At 42.0% G+C, this 24501-nt stretch overlaps 1 protein-coding gene across 5 annotated transcripts in view; it reads right to left on the bottom strand.

Moving 5' to 3' along the window:
• ANKRD46 (ankyrin repeat domain 46) overlaps positions 1–24501 on the bottom strand; it is a 58984-nt gene that overhangs the window by 15230 nt on the left and 19253 nt on the right. For 2 of the 5 annotated variants that reach the window (XM_054816100.1, XM_054816105.1), the window contains exon 4: positions 22393–24501. The exons of the other annotated variants lie outside the window; for them this stretch is intronic. In XM_054816100.1, coding sequence (XP_054672075.1) covers positions 24285–24501 — 217 coding nt within the window. In that variant the 3' untranslated portion in view covers positions 22393–24284. Of the gene's footprint in view, positions 1–22392 lie in introns of those variants that run through there. 5 annotated transcript variants of the gene reach the window in all.

The raw sequence follows: 24501 nt of genomic DNA, 5'->3' as shown, positions 1-24501 counted from the left end.
TCATAACAAAGGCAGAGCAGTTCCTTGGCTATCTCTGGTAGTTTCTGTAAATGTAAAAGACATGAAGACACAGCAGAGGAAAAAAAAGATAGCAACTAAGTGCAGACAAACACCGAAGTCTTCACAGCAAGAAAAATCCCCCCACCCCAGCACAGACTTTTGGCTGAAAGATAATGTCTTTGTTCCCAGCTCCAAGATGCTGTCACTCCTATTTGATTTCTTCTGCTCTAAAAGAAACAGACTTTTGCACATGCTTTGTAAATGAAAGGGATTGCATTAAAAACCCCAACTGTTTATTGTTATTTTTTTCTTCTTAACAGAAACTGCCTGCAGGGTCTCTCCTTTCAGCCAACAGCTTGTCAGAAAGCAGCAATAGTACACTGATGGAGTCTGATGTGTTACCTTCATCCTTATTAGCCATTACTGATCCAAACGAAGCAGAAGCAAGTTGTACTGGACGGATGCTGGAGCATCTGAGCAGAGGCTGTCTGTATTGGAACTGATCAGATATTTGAGCTTTGGTAAGTTTGCAGACAAACGTTCCAAGACGTTGTCAAAGGGTTCCCATATAGCTGGTGGTGGTTGTAAGCCTGAGAGGGCCTCTTAAAAATGTTAAATCTGCCTCCTCCTCTAGGAAGATTTGCACAGTGAGAAAAATTACAAGCTTAAAGACAAAAACACTCCATCCCATCTTCCAAAAACAAGACTGCATATCAAAATGTTATAATCCAGTCATGAATATTTTAAAAAGCTCAAGAAGATTTCCATCTGAAAATTCGAGAAGGATAATCCATCCAGCTGGGCCTCAAATTGTTATATAGTTATATCTACTTAGAGGTACAAAATGTAAAAGAATATAGAATCCTAGAATGGTTTGACTTGGAAGGGACCTTAAAGATCATCCAGTTCCAACCCCCCTGCCATGGGCAGGGACACCCTCCACTAGACCAGGTTGCCCAAAGCTCCATCCAACCTGGCCTTGAACGCTTCCAGAGAGGGGGCCTCCACAACTTCTCTGGGCAGCCTGTTCCAGTGTCTCACTACCCTTACAGTGAAGAATTTCTTCCTAGTATCTAATGTAAATCTGCCCTCCTTCAGCTTAATATGATAGGGTTGTTTTGCAAATGAGAAATTCTGAAACTTCAAACGTTAAACACCTTTAATAAGACCATCTCCAATGCTGAATACTGGATAATCTAGAAGTACAATTAAGAAAATCAAATATCTTAAACTCTGCCTTGCTCCTCACGGTATCACATTGATTTTTTCTCTGGTGAAGACCCCAGGGTTACAGAGATGTGAAACGAGGCCACAGGAGAGAATAACAGTGTATAACATCAGCCCCTGATGACAACTACCACAGCAGCATAGCTGACATGTAAGATCCGCGGCTGTTGGGTGCCTGATGCTGTCCCCTGGCTCCGAGCTGTAAGAAACTCTTGTTATTTAACTGTGGTTATGAGACTTCTTATGTCCATTGCCACAGGCTTATCAGAAATACTGGTCTTATCGCCATGAGATAACACTATTTATTAAGGCTAATAGTTTAACAACTAACATCCCCCTGCCAAATTGTGCATAACCTCTCACACACAAATTCTAAACCTAAAGATTTATTAAGAATGAAATAAGAAATGAAAACATTGGGGTGATGGAAAGCAAATGAAACCCCTTTGACTTAGTCACCCCTCTGAATGCATCAGGTAGCACATCTTCTGTCACCAGCCAAGGCAGGCAGATCTGGAGCAGGCTTCTTTTGCAACCACGCGCTGTACAATGAGAGTATAAACACAAGATAAGAACTGCTCCAAAACCGGACGGCTGCGTCACCGCATGCTGCTGGCGTCTTTCACTTTCAGCAGGCAGTGGAGAGCGGAGGGGCAAAGGAGCTGGCGGGTAAGCCGGGCAGTGCAGCCAGGACGGGCTGTGTTGAACTCCTGAAGACAAAAGGCTTTCCTGTACACGAAGAGCATTTTAAAAGCTCCCTCTCATGGCCTGAGAGTTCACAGGCTTTGCTAAAGCTATTTAAAAACTTTCCTTGCCTGATTTGAACACAGTGGCCCCGTTCAGGAAAGCGATGTTTTTCTCTGGAGTTACATCCTGGCTTTGGATGCGGTGACGCTTTTTCTGAGAAAAACGTTGTTAGCAGTCTAGCAGGGACGTCCTCCCCCTCCGCACCAAGAGCGGGTGCGGGGTGGCTGCAGGGCCAGTGCAAACGGCTGGGGCAGGCAACAAAGAACCAGGGAGGGGAGTGGGATCCAGGGGTCACAGCAAGGATCCAGCATCTGTGTTTGAGCAGAACCAGAATCAAGACAGCAAATACATTGTAACAAAAAATTTCCTGGGATTCCCAGGGTGGCTGTAGGAAGCCAAGAGCCCTCAGGTTCCTCAGGAATTCCCAAATGTGCCTCTGATGGCAAAGGGCAGCTTTAAGCCTCCTTGGCCCTCACCCAAGTGCCAGCCAGCTATAAGTCAGGATGGGCAATTTTTGACCATCAAATCCATTCAGCGTGAACTTCCCTGTATTCACCAGGCAATTTGGGAACTGAGTAACACTCAGGACAACACAGTGTAACACAGATAGCTCACACACAGCATGGCAGCATGGCTTTCGCTGTTCCACATGCTCCCACCAAATGCCCTGTAATTACCAGCAGCATAAAAATAACTTCCTCCAGGTTCTCATTTTGCTATCACCATTATCGACAGTACGACTGTGCCCACATCTGGATGGCTGGGGGTGTTTTGCTCTATTGCAGTAGTGCCCAGGGGCCAGGAACCTGCTGCAGTAGGCACTGGTCACCCAGGCAGAGGCAATGCCCACCTTGAAGAGCTCACGACTCCAATGGAAGATTAAAATGGAAAGATAAAATATCAGATTTGAGCTGAATGCAGTCTGGATTCAACCGAAGGAGAGGCAATAAGAATCACAAGGGCCAGTTTTTCTCCCCATGTTCATCTCTTCAGGCTTGACTGACAGGATGATGCCCAGGACACTATCATGCAGATGAGAGCATTTTCCAGCTGTAACTAACTGTCTCTGGCAAAAGGGGTGGTGAAGAAGCAGCCAACAAAGATTTTATGTAAAATTTAGGACAGGTTTACATCTTTTTGCACTGTTTGAATGATGCAAGGAAGATAATGCCACAGTCTTTATCACTGAAAGCATTTTAATCTTGCTCATGAAGTTTGCTCCAAAACTGTAGTTACCACTGGCCCTGTTGCCACACACGAAAGCACCACAGTCACAAGATGCCTGATGACCATGTGAGCTGAAAGCCTGAAGTCTCATTCTTGCTTTTTATCTGTGGGAAGTCCCTGCTGAGATCAAATACATCATTACTGCATGAGACACAAAAGCAAAGAAAGCTCTATCATTTATTATTATGATCTGTCTTGGAACATATTTCACATTTCAGAGGTGTTAATCCCAAAATACTGGCCAACTTCTTTGTCTTCACAATTTCCTTGTATTTCAGAAATACAGCAGTTGCAATGCGAGTGAGTTTTTTCTTTACTTTCTGTTCTAAAGTTGCTGTGTGGTCCTGCACTGCAGGGGACATGTAGACCTGGTCAGAAATTTCTAAAACTAAACTATTTTCCCTGCAAAAATGCTTCACTTTTACCTTTTTGGGAGCTACTTTTCCTGATAAAGTATATGCTGTGCCAGGGAAAGTGGAGGGAGGCTAGTACTTTCTGGCCTGAAGATCTCTTCTTGGCACTCTTCTTGGATGCAAGAGCTCCAGGTTGAGGTTCAATTGCTATTTGATTACCAGACAAATAGCTAATCTTTTCTCATGTCCTTTTAGAGAAACAGAACCAAACCACACAAAACTTAGGAAGGCCTTGGTGTTGACCTACTGAAAAAATTTGAAAATTCTAAAATCTCAATTGTTTTCGTGGGATGGCATGAAAAGCATTTCACATGCCCCTCAACCAGTAGGTTTCATATTGGAAGCAATAGCTTTAGTGGGGCTGAACTTCCCCTCAGCAGCCCTTTGCCTTAAGATTGGTCATTTAGGTTGGAAGAGACTTTGGGAAGTCATCTTGTCCCTCCTCCCATGCAAAGTTAGTCCAGCCAAGATCAGATGGCTCAGGACCTTGTCCTATTGAGTTTTGAATGTCTGCTGGGATGGAAATGACACAGCTTCTTTGGGCAGCCTTTTCTAGTGCTGAACTACCCTCATGGTGAAAATTATCTTCCTAACATCAAATGAATTTCCCTTGCCGCCGTTTGTGCCCATTGCCTTTCATCCTCTCAGTGTGTACCACACAGAAGACTCCTGTTACTGAATTGTGGAAAGCAAAAACATCTCCCCTTGGCCTTCTCATCATGGGACTGGACAAACCCAGCTCTGCCTGTCTCTCTTCAAACATCATGTGCTCCTGTCCCCCAACCACCTGGGTGATCTCGCTGCAGTTTGTCAATGAATTTCTTGAATTGGGGAACCCCAGAAAGGACACAGTACTCCAGCTGCAGTTTCACAAGTGTGGAACAGAAAAGAAGAATGACCTCTCTTGACCTGCTGGCTATACTCTTGCTAATACAGCCCAGCACAAGGTTGGTCTTTGCCACAGTGGCACATTGCTGCCACACGTTCAGCCTGAGGTCCACCAGAACACCCAGGTGCCTTTCTGAAAAGCTGTTTTCTAGACAGTCAACCATACTGAACTGTTGTACAAGGTTATTCCATTCTACCTGAAGGACTTGGCATTTGCCTTTGCTGATTGTCACGAAGCTCCTGTCAGTCCATTTCTCCCACTGTCAGGGTCCCTCTGAATAGCAGGCCTGCCCTCTAGCATATCAACCACATTGGTATCATCCACAGATTCCAGTTGTTAATAAATGTGTTAGACAGTGTTGGCCCCCGTATCGGTCCCAGAGGGACACCACTAGTAGTAACCTGCCACCAGATGGATTTTGTGCTGCTGATCCCAATCTTTTGAGTCAGGCAGTCCAGCCAATTTTCCATCCACTTTATTGCCACTTATCCAGTCCATATCTCACCTTCCTACAGAGGTATAGTGAAGATTTTTGGGTGTTTGTAAGATGCTTTGAGAGTTGCAGCCCCTAAGTAAAAACCAAAAAAAAAACCCAAAAAAATAATTTGGACAGAAACATATTTATAAGATTTTCTGAGTGCTTGACTTTGCAAATTAACTGAGTTTTTGTTTATGCATTTTTATTTATATTTATACCAAGTGGGAGGTGCTGATTTAGGGCTCAAAACCTTTGCAAAGTTGGAAGTTTTTTAGTGTTTGGTTTTTTTTTTTTCGGTAGATGCTTTGAAATCCCATGGTTAAAGATGCTGCAGGAATAACTGTAATTATTCCTAATGATTCTCACTAACTGCAACAATAGTGATCAATACTCTTAATGTACTAATTTTCCACAAGACTCCTGCCTGCTGTAGTGGATTATGTGGTTATTCAGGTTTCTCTCCATCAGCCTGTGTAGTTCCATGGCTGCTTTTCCTCTCTGTGCTACCTGTGGCTCATGAAGACAGCCCACCCAGCTGCAGCAGGCACAACCCTCCCCTCTTCCCACTGCACTGGCAATGGCAGAAGCAGCAAGTCTGACTTCGGGACCACCCCAATCTTTCCCTCTATTCCTTCCCTGCTCACATTAGGCCAGGCCATCCTTGAGACAGCAAAAATTAGTTTCATTTACAGTGCTGAGAAACTTTGAACTTCATTTGAACAGATGATGAATTTACTTCACAACCATGATTCATTCCTAACACTGAATGGGACAGCAGGGGGGATGGAAAAATTGCACTTGAAGAGGGAAGACTTTTTTGCAAAGAAACTGAAGAAAACTTATTGAGAAAGCTCAGGGGATCTTTACTGTGCCAAAAGGGCAGACAGGGCTTTTGGTGACACTGTTAGTTGTTGTATTCCAAGGATAAAACATCTACTTCTGAAGAAGAGGCTTTTGTGCTAGAGGACTGGCTGTAGGCTTTTGGGGCAGGTTTGGATGGTGGAAAGCCCTGCATGTCACAGCAGACACACATAAAGAAGCTCACTTGCCAAACAGGTCAAACACAGCGGAGTCAATGCACCTCGACCGCTACCATTGCCCATCAGGATTGAGTTGCACTGTCAGAAGAGCTATCCCAGAATCGTAGGCTCATAGCAAGCACTGGTTTTGAGATGGTCATGCATACTGAAAATTTCTGTTTGGTTTTTGCTTAGGCAAAAGGGCTTAGCTTTCCAACAACCAAAATTAGGGAACTAGTCAAGGTCTTAGGAGGCAGGAAAAGGAAATAGCACACAAGTTCACAGAAGAGCTATTTTGAGAAAAAAAAGTCTCTATCTTCCCACACAGCAACTGCAACTGCTGAAGCTACTCAGTAGCCTGCTAAGTTGCTTTGGATATCTGGATAAAGATGGGTGTTATCTGAGGAAGGCAAGTTTGAGCAAAAATAGCAGGAAGCAGAGTCTAGAGAGACTGATGCTTTTTTGTTGAAAAGCTCAACTGGAAAGCATAGACGCATGGCAACTGTGAGAGAATAAACCCGCTGGACGGATGTTGGGCACAACGCTTAAGGCATTACTGGAATGCACTCAAAGATGACGGGGATGCAGCTAGTCATGAAAACCCATATAGAATGAAAGCTTTGTAAAATTTGGATTTGCTGTAAGTCCAAATGAGTATCGTAGGGTGGAAAATAGTTTCTTGTTTTTGTCATTGAGTTCACAACATATGTTGGGATAGAGAGACCTAAGAAAGCCATGGCTTACTGTCTTCTTCATCTGTGAGGACCATCTTCATGGATAGTATGAATGATCATTATTATCTAATGCTAACACAAATATTTGTCTCATATTTAAAAAATATAAATTAAAAATGAATGGCACACTTTAGAAGAAATCCCCAAGTTGATGGGAAATTAATGCCATAGGCAGGAAACAAACTGAAGTAACTTTTAGGGTGGAAAAATGACAATTGTCCATACAGGATAATGCTGTATGCACATGCTTGTCAGAGAATGAGGAATACTAAGGTCAGCTCAAATGGCCTGTGTTTTTCTTTCTGTTTAGCATGAAAAGTGACAGCTCTTGTTAGCAACACTGCTGTCTACAGAAAATGTCTTGCTGACTCCTGCAGACTATGGCTCAACCTCCTGTAATGTCAGTTGGTATCTCTCCAGAAGCACTTCACTTCCTGATGCACTTCTTGAAGATATAAACCACCCATCATTCTTACCAAGCCTTGCCATCAACAATCTCAGCTCTAGAGTACCGTGATGATTAATACTTGAGTAACGTCTGAACAGGGTTTGCACGCTGTGGAGGAACAGGGTGCTCATGCCCTGCCTGAAACAACCTGGCCCTGCTCTCAGTTGGGAACACTAGGCTGCACGTGATAAAGAACATGGAGAGTCTTTGTAAAATGGTGAATCATGTTATATTGATAGATGAACTTGTTTCAGGGTGTGTTGGGTTTGCGTGGCAGGGTTTTGGTGGCGGGGGGGCTACAGGGGTGGCTTCTGGGAGAAGCTGCTAGAAGCTCCCCGTGTGTCTGATAGAGCCAATGCCAGCCGGCTCTAAGACGGACCCGCCGCTGGCCAAGGCCAAGCCAATCAGCGCCTCTGTGATAACATATTTAAGAAGAAGAAAAACACTTAGAGAGAGAGCTTTTGCAGCCGGAGAGAGGAGTGAGAAGATGTAAGAAACTCTGCAGACACCAAGGTCAGTGCAGAAGGAGGGGCAGGAGGTGCTCCAGGCGCCGGAGCAGAGATCCCCCTGCAGCCCATGGAGAAGACCATGGTGAAGCAGGCTGTCCCCCTGCAGCCCATGGAGGAAGGATGAGGGGGTGTAGCGATTCCACCTGCAGCCCATGGAGGACCCCACGCCGGAGCAGGTGGAGGCACCTGAAGGAGGCTGTGGCCCGTGGGAAGCCCACGCTGGAGCAAGTTCCTGGCTGGACTGGTGGACCCGTGAAGAGGGGAGCCCACGCCAGGGCAGGTTTGCTGGCAGGACTTGTGACCCCGTGGGGGACCCCACGCTGGAGCAGTTTGCTCCTGAAGGTCTGCACCCCGTGAGAGGGACTCCATGCTGGAGCAGGGGAATGATGAGAGGAGTCCTCCCCCTGAGGATGAAGAAGCGGCAGAAACACCGTGAGATGAACTGACCGTAACCCCCACTCCCCGTCCCCCTGTGCCGCTGAGGGGGGGAAGGTTGAAGCCGGGAGTGAAGTTGAGCCCGGGAAGATGGGAGGGGTGGGGGGAAGTGTTTTAAGAGTTGATTTTATTTTCTAATTCCTCTACTCTGTTTTGCCTAGTAATAAATTAGATGAATTCCCTCTCTAAGTTTGGTCTGTTTTGCTCGTGACGATAATTAGTGAGTGATCTCTCCCTGTCCTTATCTCGACCTGCAAGCATTTCGTTATGCCTTTTCTCCCCTGTTTAGTGAATGAGGGGAGTGAGAGAGCGGCTCTGGTGGGCACCTGGCCTCCAGCCAGGGTCAACCCACCACACAGGGAAAGAACTGGAAGACTATGGAGAAGCGTGAAGTCAGTTAAGGGACTTGAATGTGTCCAGAGGAGAGCAACAAAGCTGGTGAAAGGGCTGGAAGGCATGTCCTGTGAGAGGCGGATGAAGGACTTTGGGCTTGTCTAGCTTGGAGAGAAGGAGGCTGAGGACCAACCTCATGGCTCCCTACTGCTTCCTGAGGAGGGGATGTGGAGAGGGAGGTGCTGATCTCTTCTCCCAGGTATCCAGTGACAGGACATGTGGGAATGGTTCAAAGCTGCTCTAGAGGAGGTTCAGACTGGACATGAGGATGCATTTCTTTACCGAGAGGGTGGTCAAACACTGGAACAGGCTTCCTAGAGAGGTGGTCGATGCCCCAAGCCTGGCAGTGTTTAAGAGACATTTGGGCAATGCCCTTAACAACATGCTGTAACTTTTGGTCAGCCCTGAAGTGGTCAGGCAGTTGGACTAGATGATTGTCATAGGTCCCTTCCAACTGAAATAGCCCATTCCATTCCATTCTTAGGGCCAGGTATACTTTTCAGTTAAACAGGTATTTAAAGCCAGATTAACTTCATCAGCCAGGCTTGCACTGGTTTAGTCCCTTCCATTCACATCCATGTTTACATTCTTTCTGTACTTGCCCTCTGTTTTTCTTGAACATAATACAGTGATGTAAATAAATACTGACTCCTGAAAAAAAAAATCTCATTTTTTGCACATCCCAGTCTGTCTCACAGTGTTATAAAGCTCCATTCATACCTGTTACATCTTTGTTCCCAGAGTTAACTATAATGCTCCAAAAAAAAAAGGGGGGGGTGCCACTTCAAACAAGTGGCACAAAAAAATTGGGGTGCCTTGGTGTAGGTTTCTGACACCACTCATAGCTAGTGGGCTGGATCTATTGCCCCTCAAGCCAGCGACAGTCTTTCTGATAAATGAACAATATCAGGCCGATGATACAGTGATACTCGCTGACTGGCATCCTTGCACTCAGACCTCAGAACAACCAAAAGTTCTCAGGTGAGTCCAGCTACCCAAGCCGCTGAGGAACCAAGTGGCAGATCTCACTGCGGTGGCTGACAGGGTGCTACCTGCCACCAGCAGAAGCCAGTTCTGCTGTTCAGGAGTTCGGGAGGTGCATTTCAATGGGGCTACAGGAATTTCTACTATTTATTTTACAATCCAAAGCTCAAAGAGAATGGCTTTGACCCATAACATTTATGCTGCACAAGTCTAGAAGCACATTGCATGCATCCATGGACAGAGGAATTTGGGGTATATCCATAAAGACGGCATTGCCATTAGCTGAACGGGGGCCAGTTCCTCTCAATAATCCAGTACCTGCAAGGTCTCTGGAAGTCTTTTGTGATGATAATCATCTCATGCACATCAGCCTTTTTGGCACTACACTGCCTGCAACTTACAAACTCTGTGCTGGACTCTGTCCTTCATTGTTAGCATAGGGGAAAAAAGATACTGGGTACATAAATTAAGAAAAAAGCATAGAATTTATGATTTCCCTTTTTAATATCCATGAAGTACTCATGGCAGGATAATATCACTTTCTCACAAAAAGGCCTTCAGTATAATATAAATGATGAATAAACATGGAAAGTAAAGACAAAGCCACTGAAAACTTATGAGGCAGGGTGCCATTAAAATGGGATGAGGGAACTACAGAACTCAATTCTAATTTTATTTTAAAAAGAATTGTACTTCATTATTCCCAGTGAGATGGTATTTTTCCTTGCCTGAATCACATGGCTTTTTACTTGGTGTAAGTCACTCTTTACATAGAAAAACACATCTAGTCTAGTTCATTTAGATGTTCTGTTTTCTACTTGGCTGAGATGGCTAACCAACTCTCCCTTCCCTACAGAGAGCTGGCTTTACCTTCATTCCCTTTCCAATATGCTATTCAGAAAAATTTCCCTGCTTTCAGGACTTATTTCAGGACTTGGTCTTCGAACCACCTCATTATTAAAATGCCAAGTTACCTTCTTTTTTTTCTTCCCCCCCCCCCCTTTTTTCCAATACAAAGAAAATGCATTCAGAGTTTAAAGCTAAAGATGTTGCAAGCAGAGCCTCAGCATTTTAATCAATGTTTAGTTTACCTAGATACGCCAAGAGTAGCCAAGTTCCATGCATTAAGAATTATCTTGCACCTCTTAGTTTTACAAGCAGTTTTTACCAATATGTGCACTGTTGCTGAATTCCAGCACATTAGTACCTACATCTGCAAGGACTGAGAGAACAGGCTAGAGGCTTGCACTTTGCACTTTGCACTTACAGCGATTTTTCTTAAAATTGCTTAGGAAAGGATTAAGATCATTTGGCTGTAAAACTATCTCTTCCAAAACTTAGGCTTATTTTGGCATCGCAGAGAGCTGAATGGACCTAAACTGAAAGAGCTTTTGGAAAGCCTCAACCAAAGGATCAACTCTATCATCTAGACTCGCAAAAGCAGGCAAGCGTCTCATCTTAGAGCTGATTCATTAAAAAACCCCAACGAAACAACCACCCAGCTCTGGCAGGATAAAAGGAGTGCATCTTCAACACAGACCGTGCAGCAGGGTGATGAGGGGACACATTGACTAAAATCTGCCTGAGCTGGTGATCTGTAATCACAAAGAACGGCAAAGAAATTTGTTTGTTTACAAATTGTAACAACTCCTTGAAGAGTATTTGGCAATAGAAAACAGTTAATCTTGTCTTTAGAAGAAGAATCTACACTTTTCACAGGGTTTTAAAGATGCTTGTAGTCTGCCAGTGATAGCATTTAAGCAATGTAACTCAGCTTACTCATCTCTTCCCCCATTCCCAGAGTAACTGTCCATCAGGATTCCCACCCTTTTGTGTTTCTATCATAAATTATAACCAGATCTTTACATTCACAGGACTGCTAAGACAAAATCCACTGGGTAAGTTACTTGTCCTAAGTTAGCTGCCCTGCTAAGGCATAGCAACATGTCTGATGAATGATGAGCTGCCCATATCCAAAAATACTTTTCTGGACTGTGAAAGGTTGGAGAGATGCCTGCAATTCACACAGCTGGAAAGAGATGGTTTGTTAGACAGCTTTGTCAATCTCTACCAGATATCTCTATGTACAATAAGCCTCAAGACAATGAAGATGGGCAACTCCATAGGCGAAAGCTGGAGTAACAGCCTTGCTTCGGTGGAGTTACTATGATTTACAGTGCGGAAAGTGAGATTGGAATCTGAACAACTAATAAGGGGTCAGTAAGTCCTTTTCTTAGCTTTTTTCCCCCCAAGAAAGACAATGAAGCTAATAAAAATTATACTGGACCGAAAGTAAAGTGAAGCGGCTGTTGCACGTAGTTAATGCTGCACGTAGTGTTCTCATAAAGAACAGGGAGTTTCCACCTGGGAAATTCCCTCAAACTCTATGTTTATCCTCATGAAAGATGAGCAAGCAGCCAAGTAAGGGAATGCAAAGGATACAACAGCTCTAAAGGAAGATGGACCTTTGATTGCAGAGGGAGAAAGATTCTTCTTGAATCCGAATGACTATTATTTTTAAGTTTAACAATAAATGTGACGGATCTCTTAGTGGTCAATGTGGCCAATGCAGGCTCAGACACGAACACCCAACAAGAGAGGTTCACACTTATCTTGCCCCAGCCCAGTGCAATAAAATCTGTGGTAAAGAACATTTTATAAAGCACAACACAATAGAAAATAGAAACAACAAAGCTTACACAGGAGCTCTAAGACTGCCTAACTTTTAACTGTTGTAGCCCTAAGAATGCCCTTTAATCTGGCTGTTTCCACACTAGATAGGTGTCTCTGATGTTAGCTGTGTTGCACCAAGAGCCCCACCAAAATCAAGGCAACATATCTAGGCAGCTTTTTGTAATGCAGTAGCCTTAACACCGGCATTTTGTTCCCACAGTCCAACACTGTGCACAGTGGTGGTGAAAGAAATGAGTTTTGCAGTCAAATTAAAGCCTCATAAAATACTATCTGCCATCAGGACCTCGAGTTCCCTTTACTCTTCCTCCTTCCTGTCTCTCAGGGGATTCTTGATTGCTTTTACTTCCCCTCCCCCCGCTCCAGAAGTTTCCCACACCTCTTCTTTCTGGATACCAGGAGACACTTTGGGCCACCAGCCCCTATCTGCTCTGAGAACAAACTACTTGCCTCCTCCATGGCTGTGAGGGGTTTTGGCACTAACCTCAACGGCACAGGACCAGGTGCTGGCAAGGGCCGTATGAGAGCTAAGACCTTTAAGATATAATCCTGGGTGAGTGCCTGGACTGGCAACCCAGGGAGCAGGATGGGTAAGGCTTGCAAATGTTATGGGAAAGAAAGAAGCCCCTTCACCCTGTGAAAGAGTAACTGTGAGACTGGAGCAGCCTGAGCAAAGTAGCTCCAAGCTAGTCCAAGTCATGGCTGGAGAGAACTCCCCTATATTCCTGCACCCAAACATGCAATGTCTGGCTTGACTTCTGAAACTGGGGCTGGATTTAGGACCTGGCCATCAAGTGCTGTCATTAAATGATGTGCTAAGAATGGAGAAATGTCACTGAAGACCTTCCAAAGCTCTGATTCCATAGCTCATACATCCTCTTGCTGCCAAACTTGTTTCCAGAATGAAAACTGATCCCCTGCTCAACAGGGAAATGTGAGAGCCATTACATCCACCAGAAAGAAGAAAGGGAAGTGCCTTGGTCACAATCCTTCCTACTCTGCCTACACTGAACCTCAGCCAGAGCCACTGACCCTCGGAACGAGTTTCTTAAAAACTTTAGGAAACGGCAGACACCTGACTCAGCTTCTGTATTTTAGTCATCTTCCATTTCTGCCACACCTAGCTGCAAACAGGCAGGTCTTCCATACTTGGCCATGATTCTGGATCTAAGTCATCTCCGGACACCAACTGCTCTTGCCCACAGCCACTGAAATCAATGGGACTTCCCACACTGGTGCAGGAGTGTCAGTCAGAGAGTGATGCTGAAAGATCAGAGCTTTTCTCTGCAATTCATGCATGCCTAAGAGTGCTAGAGAAGTAATAGGAAACAACATGAGATTAATAATTGACATATCAAGGAATATGTATTCCTTTGTCATTAGATTATGCTTAGAATATTTTGGGTAAAATTAATACAATTATTTCAGTAAAAAAGCCTATAGGCTATCAGCACCAGTATTTATTTTTAAAGTCTTTTTATGCACATTAAAGACAAGAGCGCTCAAACATTGATAAGTTATACTGATTTTACTGGTGGGGAAGCAGAGGTTAAGTAAGTTTTTTAAGGCCACACAGCAAGTAAGTGCTTGGATTTATAACTCCCAAATCTGCTTTCTGCTCAGTCCAGCAGGCCTGCTGACTCACCATGGAATGCATGTTTCCAGCAAACTCTTAAGGGACAACAGGAATCAAAAGGAACAAAAGGTACACAGAAAGTAAGCATCAATTCTAAAATGTAAATGTTTTCTGCCATTAAAAAATGTGAGTCAATTTCTGTTTAAGTTGTCCCACCTCATCAGGGTGTTAGCCAGAAACAAGAGCACTGGAATAACATGAGGGAGATTGTTCTGACAGTGTTTTTAACAAAACTGAAAGTCAGACACAACAGCCTTATGTCATGAGATTTCCAGTACAAAGAAAATCTAGTATGTGTCTGAGATTTCAAATGAAGTTTATGGAGATTTATCCCAAGGTAGCTGTAAAGTTCAGAGAAGCCAGAACTGTTCCCTCCATGCAGATTCTGGCATCCACAAGACTGTAAGAAACCAGCAGTGATACTGTTACTCCAGCTTCTCGAAGACTTCTACATTATGTAAGTCTGCTCCTCAGTGTTGGACCTGTTTATACGTACTGGAATATTTAAAAAAAAAAAAAAAGAAACCTGTTTTAAGCAAATTAAGAATTTAAATATTAATTTACTCCTCTTAAAGATGAACTATTTTAGGGAAACTAAGAAAATTAAATGGAACCGACCCCGCAATTTCAAAGACCTTTCAAGTCAGACATTAACCAAGATGAGTGTGAAAGGAAGTGCCGATTACGTGACAATACCATAACCAGACCATCTGGAATGTGGCTCTGGAGTGGGAATAAAAAATTAATTTCCACTCCATTAAGAGTCTCCATCCATAAAAAGTTCATTTCCTTTTATAGGTAAACAGAAGGGAGATGCCCAACCTGACACAGCTCCCTGAAACATCAGACGGGACTTGTAAAGGCCTTAGTGCCCAAAGCAGTTCAAGCTGCAAACTGCCTGCTCCACAGACCCTCTTCTGACTGCACCTCATTTACGCTTATGACACGTCATAGAATAAATCCCAACCTATTGCCAGCAGAGCCAAATTTAAGTACCTACGACAATCTCTTCTGTGCATTGAGAGAGAAGAAGAGACTGAGATTCAAACGACAAAGAAAGTATCAAGAACCACCCCCCCCCAGAAAGTAGAGAATAAAGAACTGAATGGCCCTATTTGAACTTGGCTTTGGTTAAAGTCAAGCAGCTGAACAAGCTCCTGATCCAATACCCGCATGTAAAAAATAGACAGGGAAATCACATATTCTGATACTTAATTTAGAACTTGACATTCTAAACTTACTCTGCGGGTAGTTAAGTCTGAACCAGACACTACTCCTGCTATACGTTATCGTTTCAGAAACACAGCCTTCCGAGTCCCAGCATACGGAAACGTCTTAAATGATGTTACAAATAAAATTCACAATAAAAATCTTATTAGTTTTAGTCAAGAGGAAAAATTCCAATTATGCTTATGTTTAATGTTACAAAACTGGGAATGTTTTGCTCATTTCAAGAGCTCCGGTAAAATGACACTTAGATATCTCTAACTGGAAGAATGAAAAGATTTTCCCAAAACTGTTCTTTTTGCCAGGAGCATGTCTGTGTCTGCCCAGTTTTCCTCAGAAACATCTGCAGTTTCTAAGTTAGTTGCTAATCTCTCTCTCTGAATCTTTCTCCTTACTCTTTTTGATCCGTTAGTTTCAGCATTCTTCCTTCATGTGCCAAAAAGTCGCACTGAACCTCAGATCCTAATGCTTGCTTGCCTACAAAAAAAAAAAAAACCAAAAAACCAAAACCCAAAACTACTTGCATAAAATATTTTTTATGAAGAAAATATGCTCTCTCTTGTGCACCAGTGGTTCTCATATATGGTTTGTGCCTTCCAAATTGCTTGCTCACTGGCCATGCAGAGGTCACAGCACTGACTATGCTTCCTCTCCTCCCTGCCGTTGCACCAGGTGCGCAGCCTTGTCTCATCGGGGAGGTGCTGAAAAAGCCAAAGTATGGTCATAAACCACAGTAGATGTGCAGGTGGTTCCACCAGCTCACTGACACTTGGCAGTAACTAGGAACCACACTGGTCTCATCTCTTAACATCTGTTTTGGCCTCAATAGACTCTGTCCTACGTCAAAAGTCTTGCAACAGAAGGGGAGTATCTCCAGTGGTGCATGTCTACTCTAGAGGCTATTTCAGCCCAGCATGAGCCTATTATGGAGCCATAGCCAAAAGAAGGGTGGTAAACCTGGGGCATCCCTGCATGCTGTTTCTGTGATCTGTGCTGCTGCTGTAGACTACAAGAGTCCAGATGCTACAATACCCTGTTCCACAGAGCAGGGACTGGTCTCAATGCAGTCCCACCATCCAGAGAGTCTCACAAGCGGCACACAGATTCCCCATATCGACTGACCCAAGCCAAGCTCGGCTTGTTCACAGATCAGATTTTGGACATTTTCTGCTGAAAGCTGAAGCAATCCACACATGACTTCGTTTGATTTAATGATGGTGCCAAAAGCATCAACTACAGCATTACAGAAAAGAAGTAAAACTGAAAACAAGGCTTATACAACAAGGTTAGCTTCTTGTTTCTTTATTACATGAAAGTGTCAATTAAAAAGATGACTACTACTGCTAGCAATGAACTGAGGAATTGGAGACAACTGACAACCCTCTTTTCAAAATATGGTACCTTCCACCCCCTAAACAGCTTTCAGCATTGACTAGGCTAGGCAAATAAAGATACGTGGTAAAGAACAATGGCTCAAATGAGATGGGGAATAGTGCACTGTAAGCAATGAAGACGGCAAACTGGAAATAAGTTATGGGGAAGAAATATGTTTTATGAACAGTATCCTTGGTGCGTAAGAAATGTGGTAAATCTCAAGCCCAGGGGAAGCATGATAGAGGCATGGAGTGGAGGGCAGGAGATGAAACGATGAGGACAGGCAGACTTAGGAAGAATGCAGTGGGAGCGAGAGTAAATTTCTGGTAGGGCTAACTGGCACAGCTTCCCTGGGGTCAGATACGTGCCAGTGCCAGGGCAGGGAAACACATTGGGAATAAAGTAGCAGGTGCCTGGGTGCAGGCAGGAGGTGAAGTCTGTGGCCTTGAACCCTTACTTTAGTTATGATTTAAAAACTGACTTGCAGCTAGATTGCTTTCTTGGCTTAAAAATACATATAAAGTATTCCTAATTGCTCTATTGGAGCATAGCTTGTTGCCTGGAGGAAGACAAGAGCTTTCAAAACTGGAGACTTTTGAATCTCAGAGCATACAGAAAGGCCAGAAGTTTCTACAAAGCTATCGTCCTTCTGGCAGAGTGACTCCAAACGCCCAATATGAAATTCCCAGGGTCCTAGAAAGCCTGAAAATGCAGGGAACACACACCTCTCCAGCTTTATTGCCAGACTGGCTTTTAATCCTCAAAGTGTTTGCTCCATCTGCAGAGGATTTCTCGAGGCCCTGGTTAAAGCCAAGGCCAACAGTTCCCCTAACCATTGTTGCATTTCACATGAAAAATGGACAAAATGACCAAGTCCTTAACTAAACAAACTGTACCATATTAGCAAAGGAGCTGCTCGCTTTGCAAAGCAGACAGCATAACTCTAAAAAACAAAGGGAATTGACTAACATTTTAAAACTGAAGAATTCACTTATCAAAATAATGGTGCTCAGTGGGTGAAGCACACCTCTGTGAGGTAGAGAATGTGATCTACGCTTCCCAAACTGTACACTGAGACCAAGAAAATATGCCAATAAGTCAGTGCAATGAATAAAAACAGAACTGGTAGTATATTAAACACCAATCTGATGACAAATGACAAAAAGCAGAATTCCTTAAATCAGACTTATTTCAAACTGATCTTACTGGAGGCGTTGCTTGCTATTCCTAAACCTCCTTTTGGCATAGGAGTGCACAGAGTACGGACACACACATTGCTCATTATCTGCGCACATTTGCAGGCTGTAGTTCTAGTAAACATTAGATTAAAAAAAAGTTCCTTGAACTTTGAAATAAAGAATAAAGCTTTAACTTCTATTATAATTAAAATTTCTGAAAACAGCCTTCAGTTCAAGCCCCATGTTAACCACTGGTGTTCATCGACTGACACACGGATTCAAACTGATACCATAAATGGGAAAACCACCAGCTCCGTAAGGAAAACGTCCAGCAAGATTGAGCAGTCCACATACAAGCTGCCATGACTTTCAGCGGGTTACTCCATTATTCTTTATGTCCACTACAGGAACTGCACTTGCCAGCTTAAACCTGTGGCCCTTTACATACTTGATTTTTTGTCTGAAAGTATCTGTACCAAAACAAATCAAGCCAGATGTTCAACCTGCAATGAGACAACAATATAAAGATGAGCATATGGCACTTCAATTCTTACATCCTAGCAGAAATCCACTATCTTTATTAACTAGTTTTGTTTCAATATGCACACTTCATTAAGCCAGCACAACCATTAAACAGTATTACCTTCGCACCACTGCAAGGCTATGTCAGCCTTTTTTACTAGAAAACTTACCTGCCAGAGATTATGTTATTTGAAAAATTCCTCCTACTAAGGAAGTTAGCTCAATAAGGAATTCATATTCTACAGTTCAAAACAAACTTACTATGATTTTCTTCTTGCTTTGCATTAAGAGAATGTTATCTGTTCTTTTTTCTTCAGCAAAGGAAAATGAGATATTATTGCATATACTTGATCCTTCTACATCTTGGCTTCCTGCCTTCTGATATTTAGATAAACATAATTTAATACACCAGAAATATTTAATGTTTTACAAAGAGCTTCTGTTCACATTTGGTAAAACTTCTTTTGCTAACCTATGTGCAGAAGGATTCTTGTATGAGAGGAACCAGTTCGGCTTCCACATGCGCAGCTGTTAATGTAGGCACACATTCAAGCACGCAGTTGTCTGAAATAGCAGCGCTCGAGATGTTGAAAGCCAAGAAGGGCCAGCTCAGGTTGCAGGGCTGCATGGCCACCCCTGCGAGATGGTGCAATCACAAGGCAGTGAAATCCTTCTCCTGCTAGGAGGCTATTACTGCTTACTCCTCGCACTTCTTACAAGCATTGGGATTGGCCTTTAAGCAGTGATTCATGGAGGTATCACACTGCTCTGCCTCCCTTGCTGCTGTCTTGGCTCACTGCATTCATTTCCCTCCTATTTTCTGCAAACCAGACATACCACACAACAAATTCTGTTCCAAACATCTCCTCATTTTTCCTTATCCAGAAGGTAGTTTAAAATCAGAAGCGGAAAGGACATGTCACTTGAAGCCACAGTTGTGACTTGTTCACACTTAGACTTCAGAAGAAATTCTGATTTGTTGCTTTTTAGTTATGGCAATTTCCAGTAGATTTTCAATTCCCTTGGCAGTAATGAAGAACAATAGTTTTGTCTCATCGTAGTCATTAGGAAATATCGGTTGCTAAATGCTTAGCTACAACAATGATTTACAAACTATAAATGCCTACAGCAGCGACACATTTTTCAGGGTTCTGCACACAGACTGCTTCAGCTGCAACATCAGAGCGTTAGTTCTGCTTTGCATACGAGCACAGACTACACCAGATCACTGTCAGTCGGCGATGTCTAGTTTTCATCTCAGATTTCTCTGGCAGCACGACCTTGGGAACACTTCGCTTCCTGGCAACAAATAGCAAAGAACTACCAATTAATTGCATTTGTTTCCTAATACTGTATATTTTAAAAGCATTTCTCCTTTGAAGCATTTGTAAGAGCAGTACAAAAGATGCCTGGCAACCCAAAATTCAGCTGAAGTATTTTAATATGTTTAAGACAACAAGTGCATCATACTACCCTGCAAGTGCAGGTACAGAATTATCTCTACTGTCACCAGAAATTAGTTTCATAATATGAATAGAGATTTGAGTCATGATTCAACAGTACTTCAGCAATTACCAAGCTCATAGAGAACTGCAGGTTATGAAACTGTGCAATGAGATTTGAATTCTTCTAGAAAGCCCCAGCACTAGGGGTGAGAAATATAGTTAACAATCCGCAACAACAATTTCTGTAACATGTTGGATCACTTAGGGAATTTTACAAAGTGTATCCCAAGGAACCAATTTACAAGGATTAATGTTAAAATATAAGAACACTGAATGAAGGAAAAACCTCCTGACTGAATTCTCACATCATTTAAGACTTATTTTAATAACCAATTCAAATATGAATCAAGTGACAATTTAACAAAGAGCTGTTCAGAAACAGGAACAACTTCAGGAACAACTGGCTTCAGGAACAACTTAACTTGTGTGTCAGCTGAGAAAGAAATCAGTTCTGTTCAAAGTCAACTTCAGGTAATGCTTAAATATATGTTAGACTTTTTAAAATTCTGAATATGACAACAGATAATATTACCCTTTTTTTTTGAGCTTGCAGGAGAGTTTTCACTTGCAATTTCTCCTTTCTAGTACTACTTTAAAATGATGCTATTGAATTTCTGAATAAATTAATTTGCATTTCTCTAATGTATTATGACCAAACATATTTTAATTAGAAAAACAGCTACCTAGCTAACTAGCCCATCTACAGCACATTGGCGAGCTGAATATTTTTACTTATGGTTGTGGTTTAACCTGGCCAGCAGCTAAAACAACCACACAGCTGTTCACTCACTGCTGCCCCCCCACACACCCCAGTGGGGTGGGGGAGAGAATTGAAAAAAGTAAAACTCGTGGGTTGAGATAAAAACAGATTAATAGGACAGAAAAGGAAGATGATAATTAATAATAATATTAACAATAATAGAATATACAAAACAAGTAATGCACAGCACAATTGCTCCCCACCCACTGAATGATGCCTAGTTAGTTCGCAAGCCACGGCACCCCCTGGTCAACTCCCCCCAGTTACATATGGAGCATGACATCATACGGTATGGAATATCCCTTTGGCCAGTTTGGGTCAGCTGTCCTGACTGTGTCCCCTCCCAGCTTCTTGGGCCTCCCCACCTTCTTGTTGCCAGGCCAGTATCAGAAGCTGAGAAGTCCCTGACTGCTTGGCAACAACTACAACATCAGTGTGTTATCAACATTATTCTCATCCTAAATCCACACCGCAGCACTAAAGCAGCTGCTAGGAAGAAAATTAACTCTATCCCAGCTGAAACCAGGACACTTGCTTAAGATATGAAAAACAGCCAGAGAGATTGGTTGACTCACGCTAAAATCAAACTCGAGATCAGCTGCAGACCCAGAAACTGCCTAGATCTTTTGTTTCAGTACTTTAAAGTGAAACCACGTTCCTTCTCTCTTAGGACCTTATCATGATGATACACCTCACAGTGCCAGATCGTGTGCAGTAATGAATACCTGTTATAGTGAAGCAACCAGAAACAATACCTACCCATGACAGTCACACAATAGACCATCCCCTTCTGCAAAGTAAACTACCAATATGAGTGAAAATAGAGGCCTCTGAAGATAAAAAAATATGGTACGTGAACAAGTTACTATAAGATACGGTAGGCGTGATCTTGCCATGGAATAAATGTGAGCACAGGGACAGCCCACTGCAGAGCACCCCACGTGCATCTGTTTTACACTCCAGTTTACCTTAGACTATCTTGTCCACCAAGTTGTTTTATGACACTGGAAAAAAAAATCACTTCATCACTCATCATTCATGATTATTTTCTCTCTCACTTCTTTATTTTGTTTTATCTCATTAGTCTGAGAAGAGCTTGAGACAACAACCTGTCTTGGATGTGAAGAGTGCCTAGCAAAATGGAGTCCCTGGATCAAAGTATCTAGACACCACTGCAATAACAAATAAAAGAAACCTTATTGACCTACAGACAATCTAAACTGATCTATGTTGTTATGCTGAAACAATGAAACTACCTATGACAAAAGTTTCAAAAGGAAGTAGGCTAAAGTCCTCTTTCTGTTCCTGTAAGACAGATTGTATTCCTTGAAATCTAATGTACAGAGGGTAAATTCATTCTTCAGAATCAACCTTTGAAAAGGAAGTCATTAATGTTTATAGATATATTGAAAGGCCCAGCTGTCCTTTTTCAATAACAGAGGTATATACAGAACAAACTCCTGTTTTAGTCAGACCTTTATCACATCCTTATTTCAAAGAGCAGCAGCCATTACACAGTGATGTTCAAACAGTGCTTTGGATTTCTTTGGGTTTACAAAGTGATGTAAGTTAATTTGGAACACACACACGATTTTTCAATGTGCAGTTCCTAAACTGCTTATGCATACCCTTGTACAGCAAAGTAGGAAAGGCTACCTAAGACTCAAGCTCAGTTTTCTTGGTTATATTTTGTATCCCCTCATAGGTAATCTTAAGTCTCAAGGGGCCTGTAGATCCCATGTTCAATACCTGAAATCTTAGATAAGAGAGGGACAGACAGTAACTGTGATTTGGTAACACACTGAAAATAAAATAAACAAATCTAAAGAAACTGTTCTAAAACCTCATTTCTACCAACAGCATGGTTTCTATTTGTCAGGGAAGGAACCTCCCCCCACTTCTGAAATGCTCATTATCAATGCACAAGAAACAAATAAACTCAGTAAAATGGGGTAGCATCATTACTGCTGCACTAATGTAATAATAATCCAAAACATATTTACTACATATATTTATTTGTGGCATTCACCCATACTGAGAATACAATTACAAATTATGCAAATAATACATACTGAAAGACAACATATTCAAGATACAGAGTATTATTAACAGACACGTACTTATTTAGAGAAGTAAATGTAATTTAGGTAAAGTATGAGTTTATATTTCTCTGTTCATGAACATATTAAATACAATATTCAGAAGAGGAGTATGCCCTAGTTTTGTTGGGTTTTTTGTTGTTGTTGTTGGGGGGTTTGGGGGTTTTTTTTTAAGAGGCTTTCCTTTTGGTGGCATTGCAGCTGCTAGAAAAGTATTGTTTCATTAACCTCTAACTTAAGGAATTAGATCACAAATTATTCAGATACAGTTTAGAATGGGGCCCAGGTCAGTGAAGCCCATGTCCCAGATCAAAACAAAGACAACGACCCTCTTCACTCAAACCCATAAACAAGAAAGAAAAATATACATGGTAGCAGAACAGAGAGATGTAGTTACTTCTATCAATACTTATTGTAATTTATAATTTTATAAATGTTTGATGTTATTTAGCAACAATTTATGAGTGGCTGAGTAAAAAAAAAAGATTCATTAGATTTGCAGAATTTATTTTGTTTGGGATTTTCAAGGGAACAGCAACTAAGGGAGTTAGATGTCTAATCAGCACGGAAGGAGAGAATCTGCTTTCTTTGAGAACCTCCAACTTACTACGTAGTTCCCTTCTAGCCTTCACAAAAGACTATTTAAACTGATTCATATTCCTAGGTTATTTACAAACAAAGGATTTCACAGCTAAGTACAGAAAGGGTCAAGATTTCATTTCATACAATGCTCCTAAATATTAACATTTTAAATACTTCTATTCTGCATACTCAGAAAAGAATTCCTAAGCCTGTAAGTGTTGTCTGAAAACAACTGAAATGGAAAACAATTCTAGAAAGGAATTCATTCAATCAAGTCTTCTCCACAAGCATGAAAACAATGCATTTATCTGGTTCAGTCTGGTCCTTGTGGAAGGAAGAAAAAGTTATCCTTCGTGATGTATTTCACAAAGACAATGGCCTTACAGAATTATTATATACAGAGCAGAACACCTAAATCACTTTTTAACCACCCTTACAAAGAAAGGTTTGCTTAGTGACATTTCAACAAAAAAGGCAAAAATTTCAGCCTAAGGCTGAAACAGCTTTACTTCCAATGCACAACAAACAGCTTTGTTCTAGAAAAATTTACTTCAGGCAGGTATTAACAACATCAAATTAAGCTGAGGAAGAAACACTACATTAACCTAATAAATAAAGAAGTGATCTATACATTAAAGACATAGTAAAACTTGAACTATTTGTCATTCTTTTTATGAACTAGCAGATATGAAACTATGGGGAGGCACTAAAAGAACTATGAAGTTGAGGCTTATTACTGTCTGTATATCAGAATGCGTTATTACATTATTCTGATTTCTTGAGGAGGACTTTTAAAAGAATATTTTTCTTTCAACTGAAGCACACACAAAAAAATGCAACGATAGATTTACCTCTCTTCATAGGGAATATAAATCAAATTGGTTCTGTACTAGGACATATTTTTCATGCCCAGGAATTTAATATTCATTATGAAAAGCCTTTTCTAATCATAATATTTTATCAACAGAGAGGATTATCTTCACATCTTGCTTGCAAGTCAAGATAAAGTCAGAGGTAGCTTTAGGAATGCTTTCGAATTTAGTGTTTTACTTGAAATTAACTAATCCCTCTTTCAAAGGGGTTAATAATAAGTACAAAAGGCAAACAGTATATACAGCTGCCACTGCCTGCACCAAGAGAATAATTCCAAGAAGGTCAAAATAAGATCAGAACAGGGAAAAGCACAGTGCACGACTTTGCGTTTGCTTCAGTGCACCGGTTCAGGCTGGTTTTCTACAAAAGGAAGCACCCCGCTAACATAGTACGCTATTCCAAGCGACAGAAGAGCAATGACAATTATCAGGAGCAGCACCCTCCAGAAGCCCAGGTCTTCCACAAACTCTTGCCATGTCGTGCGGAAACTGGAAAGAACTCCTTCACCTTGCTGTAGGTTTGGATTAAGGAGGGAATGGCTTTCCATCGCA

Source organism: Grus americana, chromosome 2 (assembly GCF_028858705.1).
Source record: "Grus americana isolate bGruAme1 chromosome 2, bGruAme1.mat, whole genome shotgun sequence".
NCBI classification, from domain to species: Eukaryota; Metazoa; Chordata; class Aves; order Gruiformes; family Gruidae; genus Grus; species Grus americana.
Note: the sequence above shows the minus strand (reverse complement) of the source record. Positions and strands in the feature narration are given on the sequence as shown.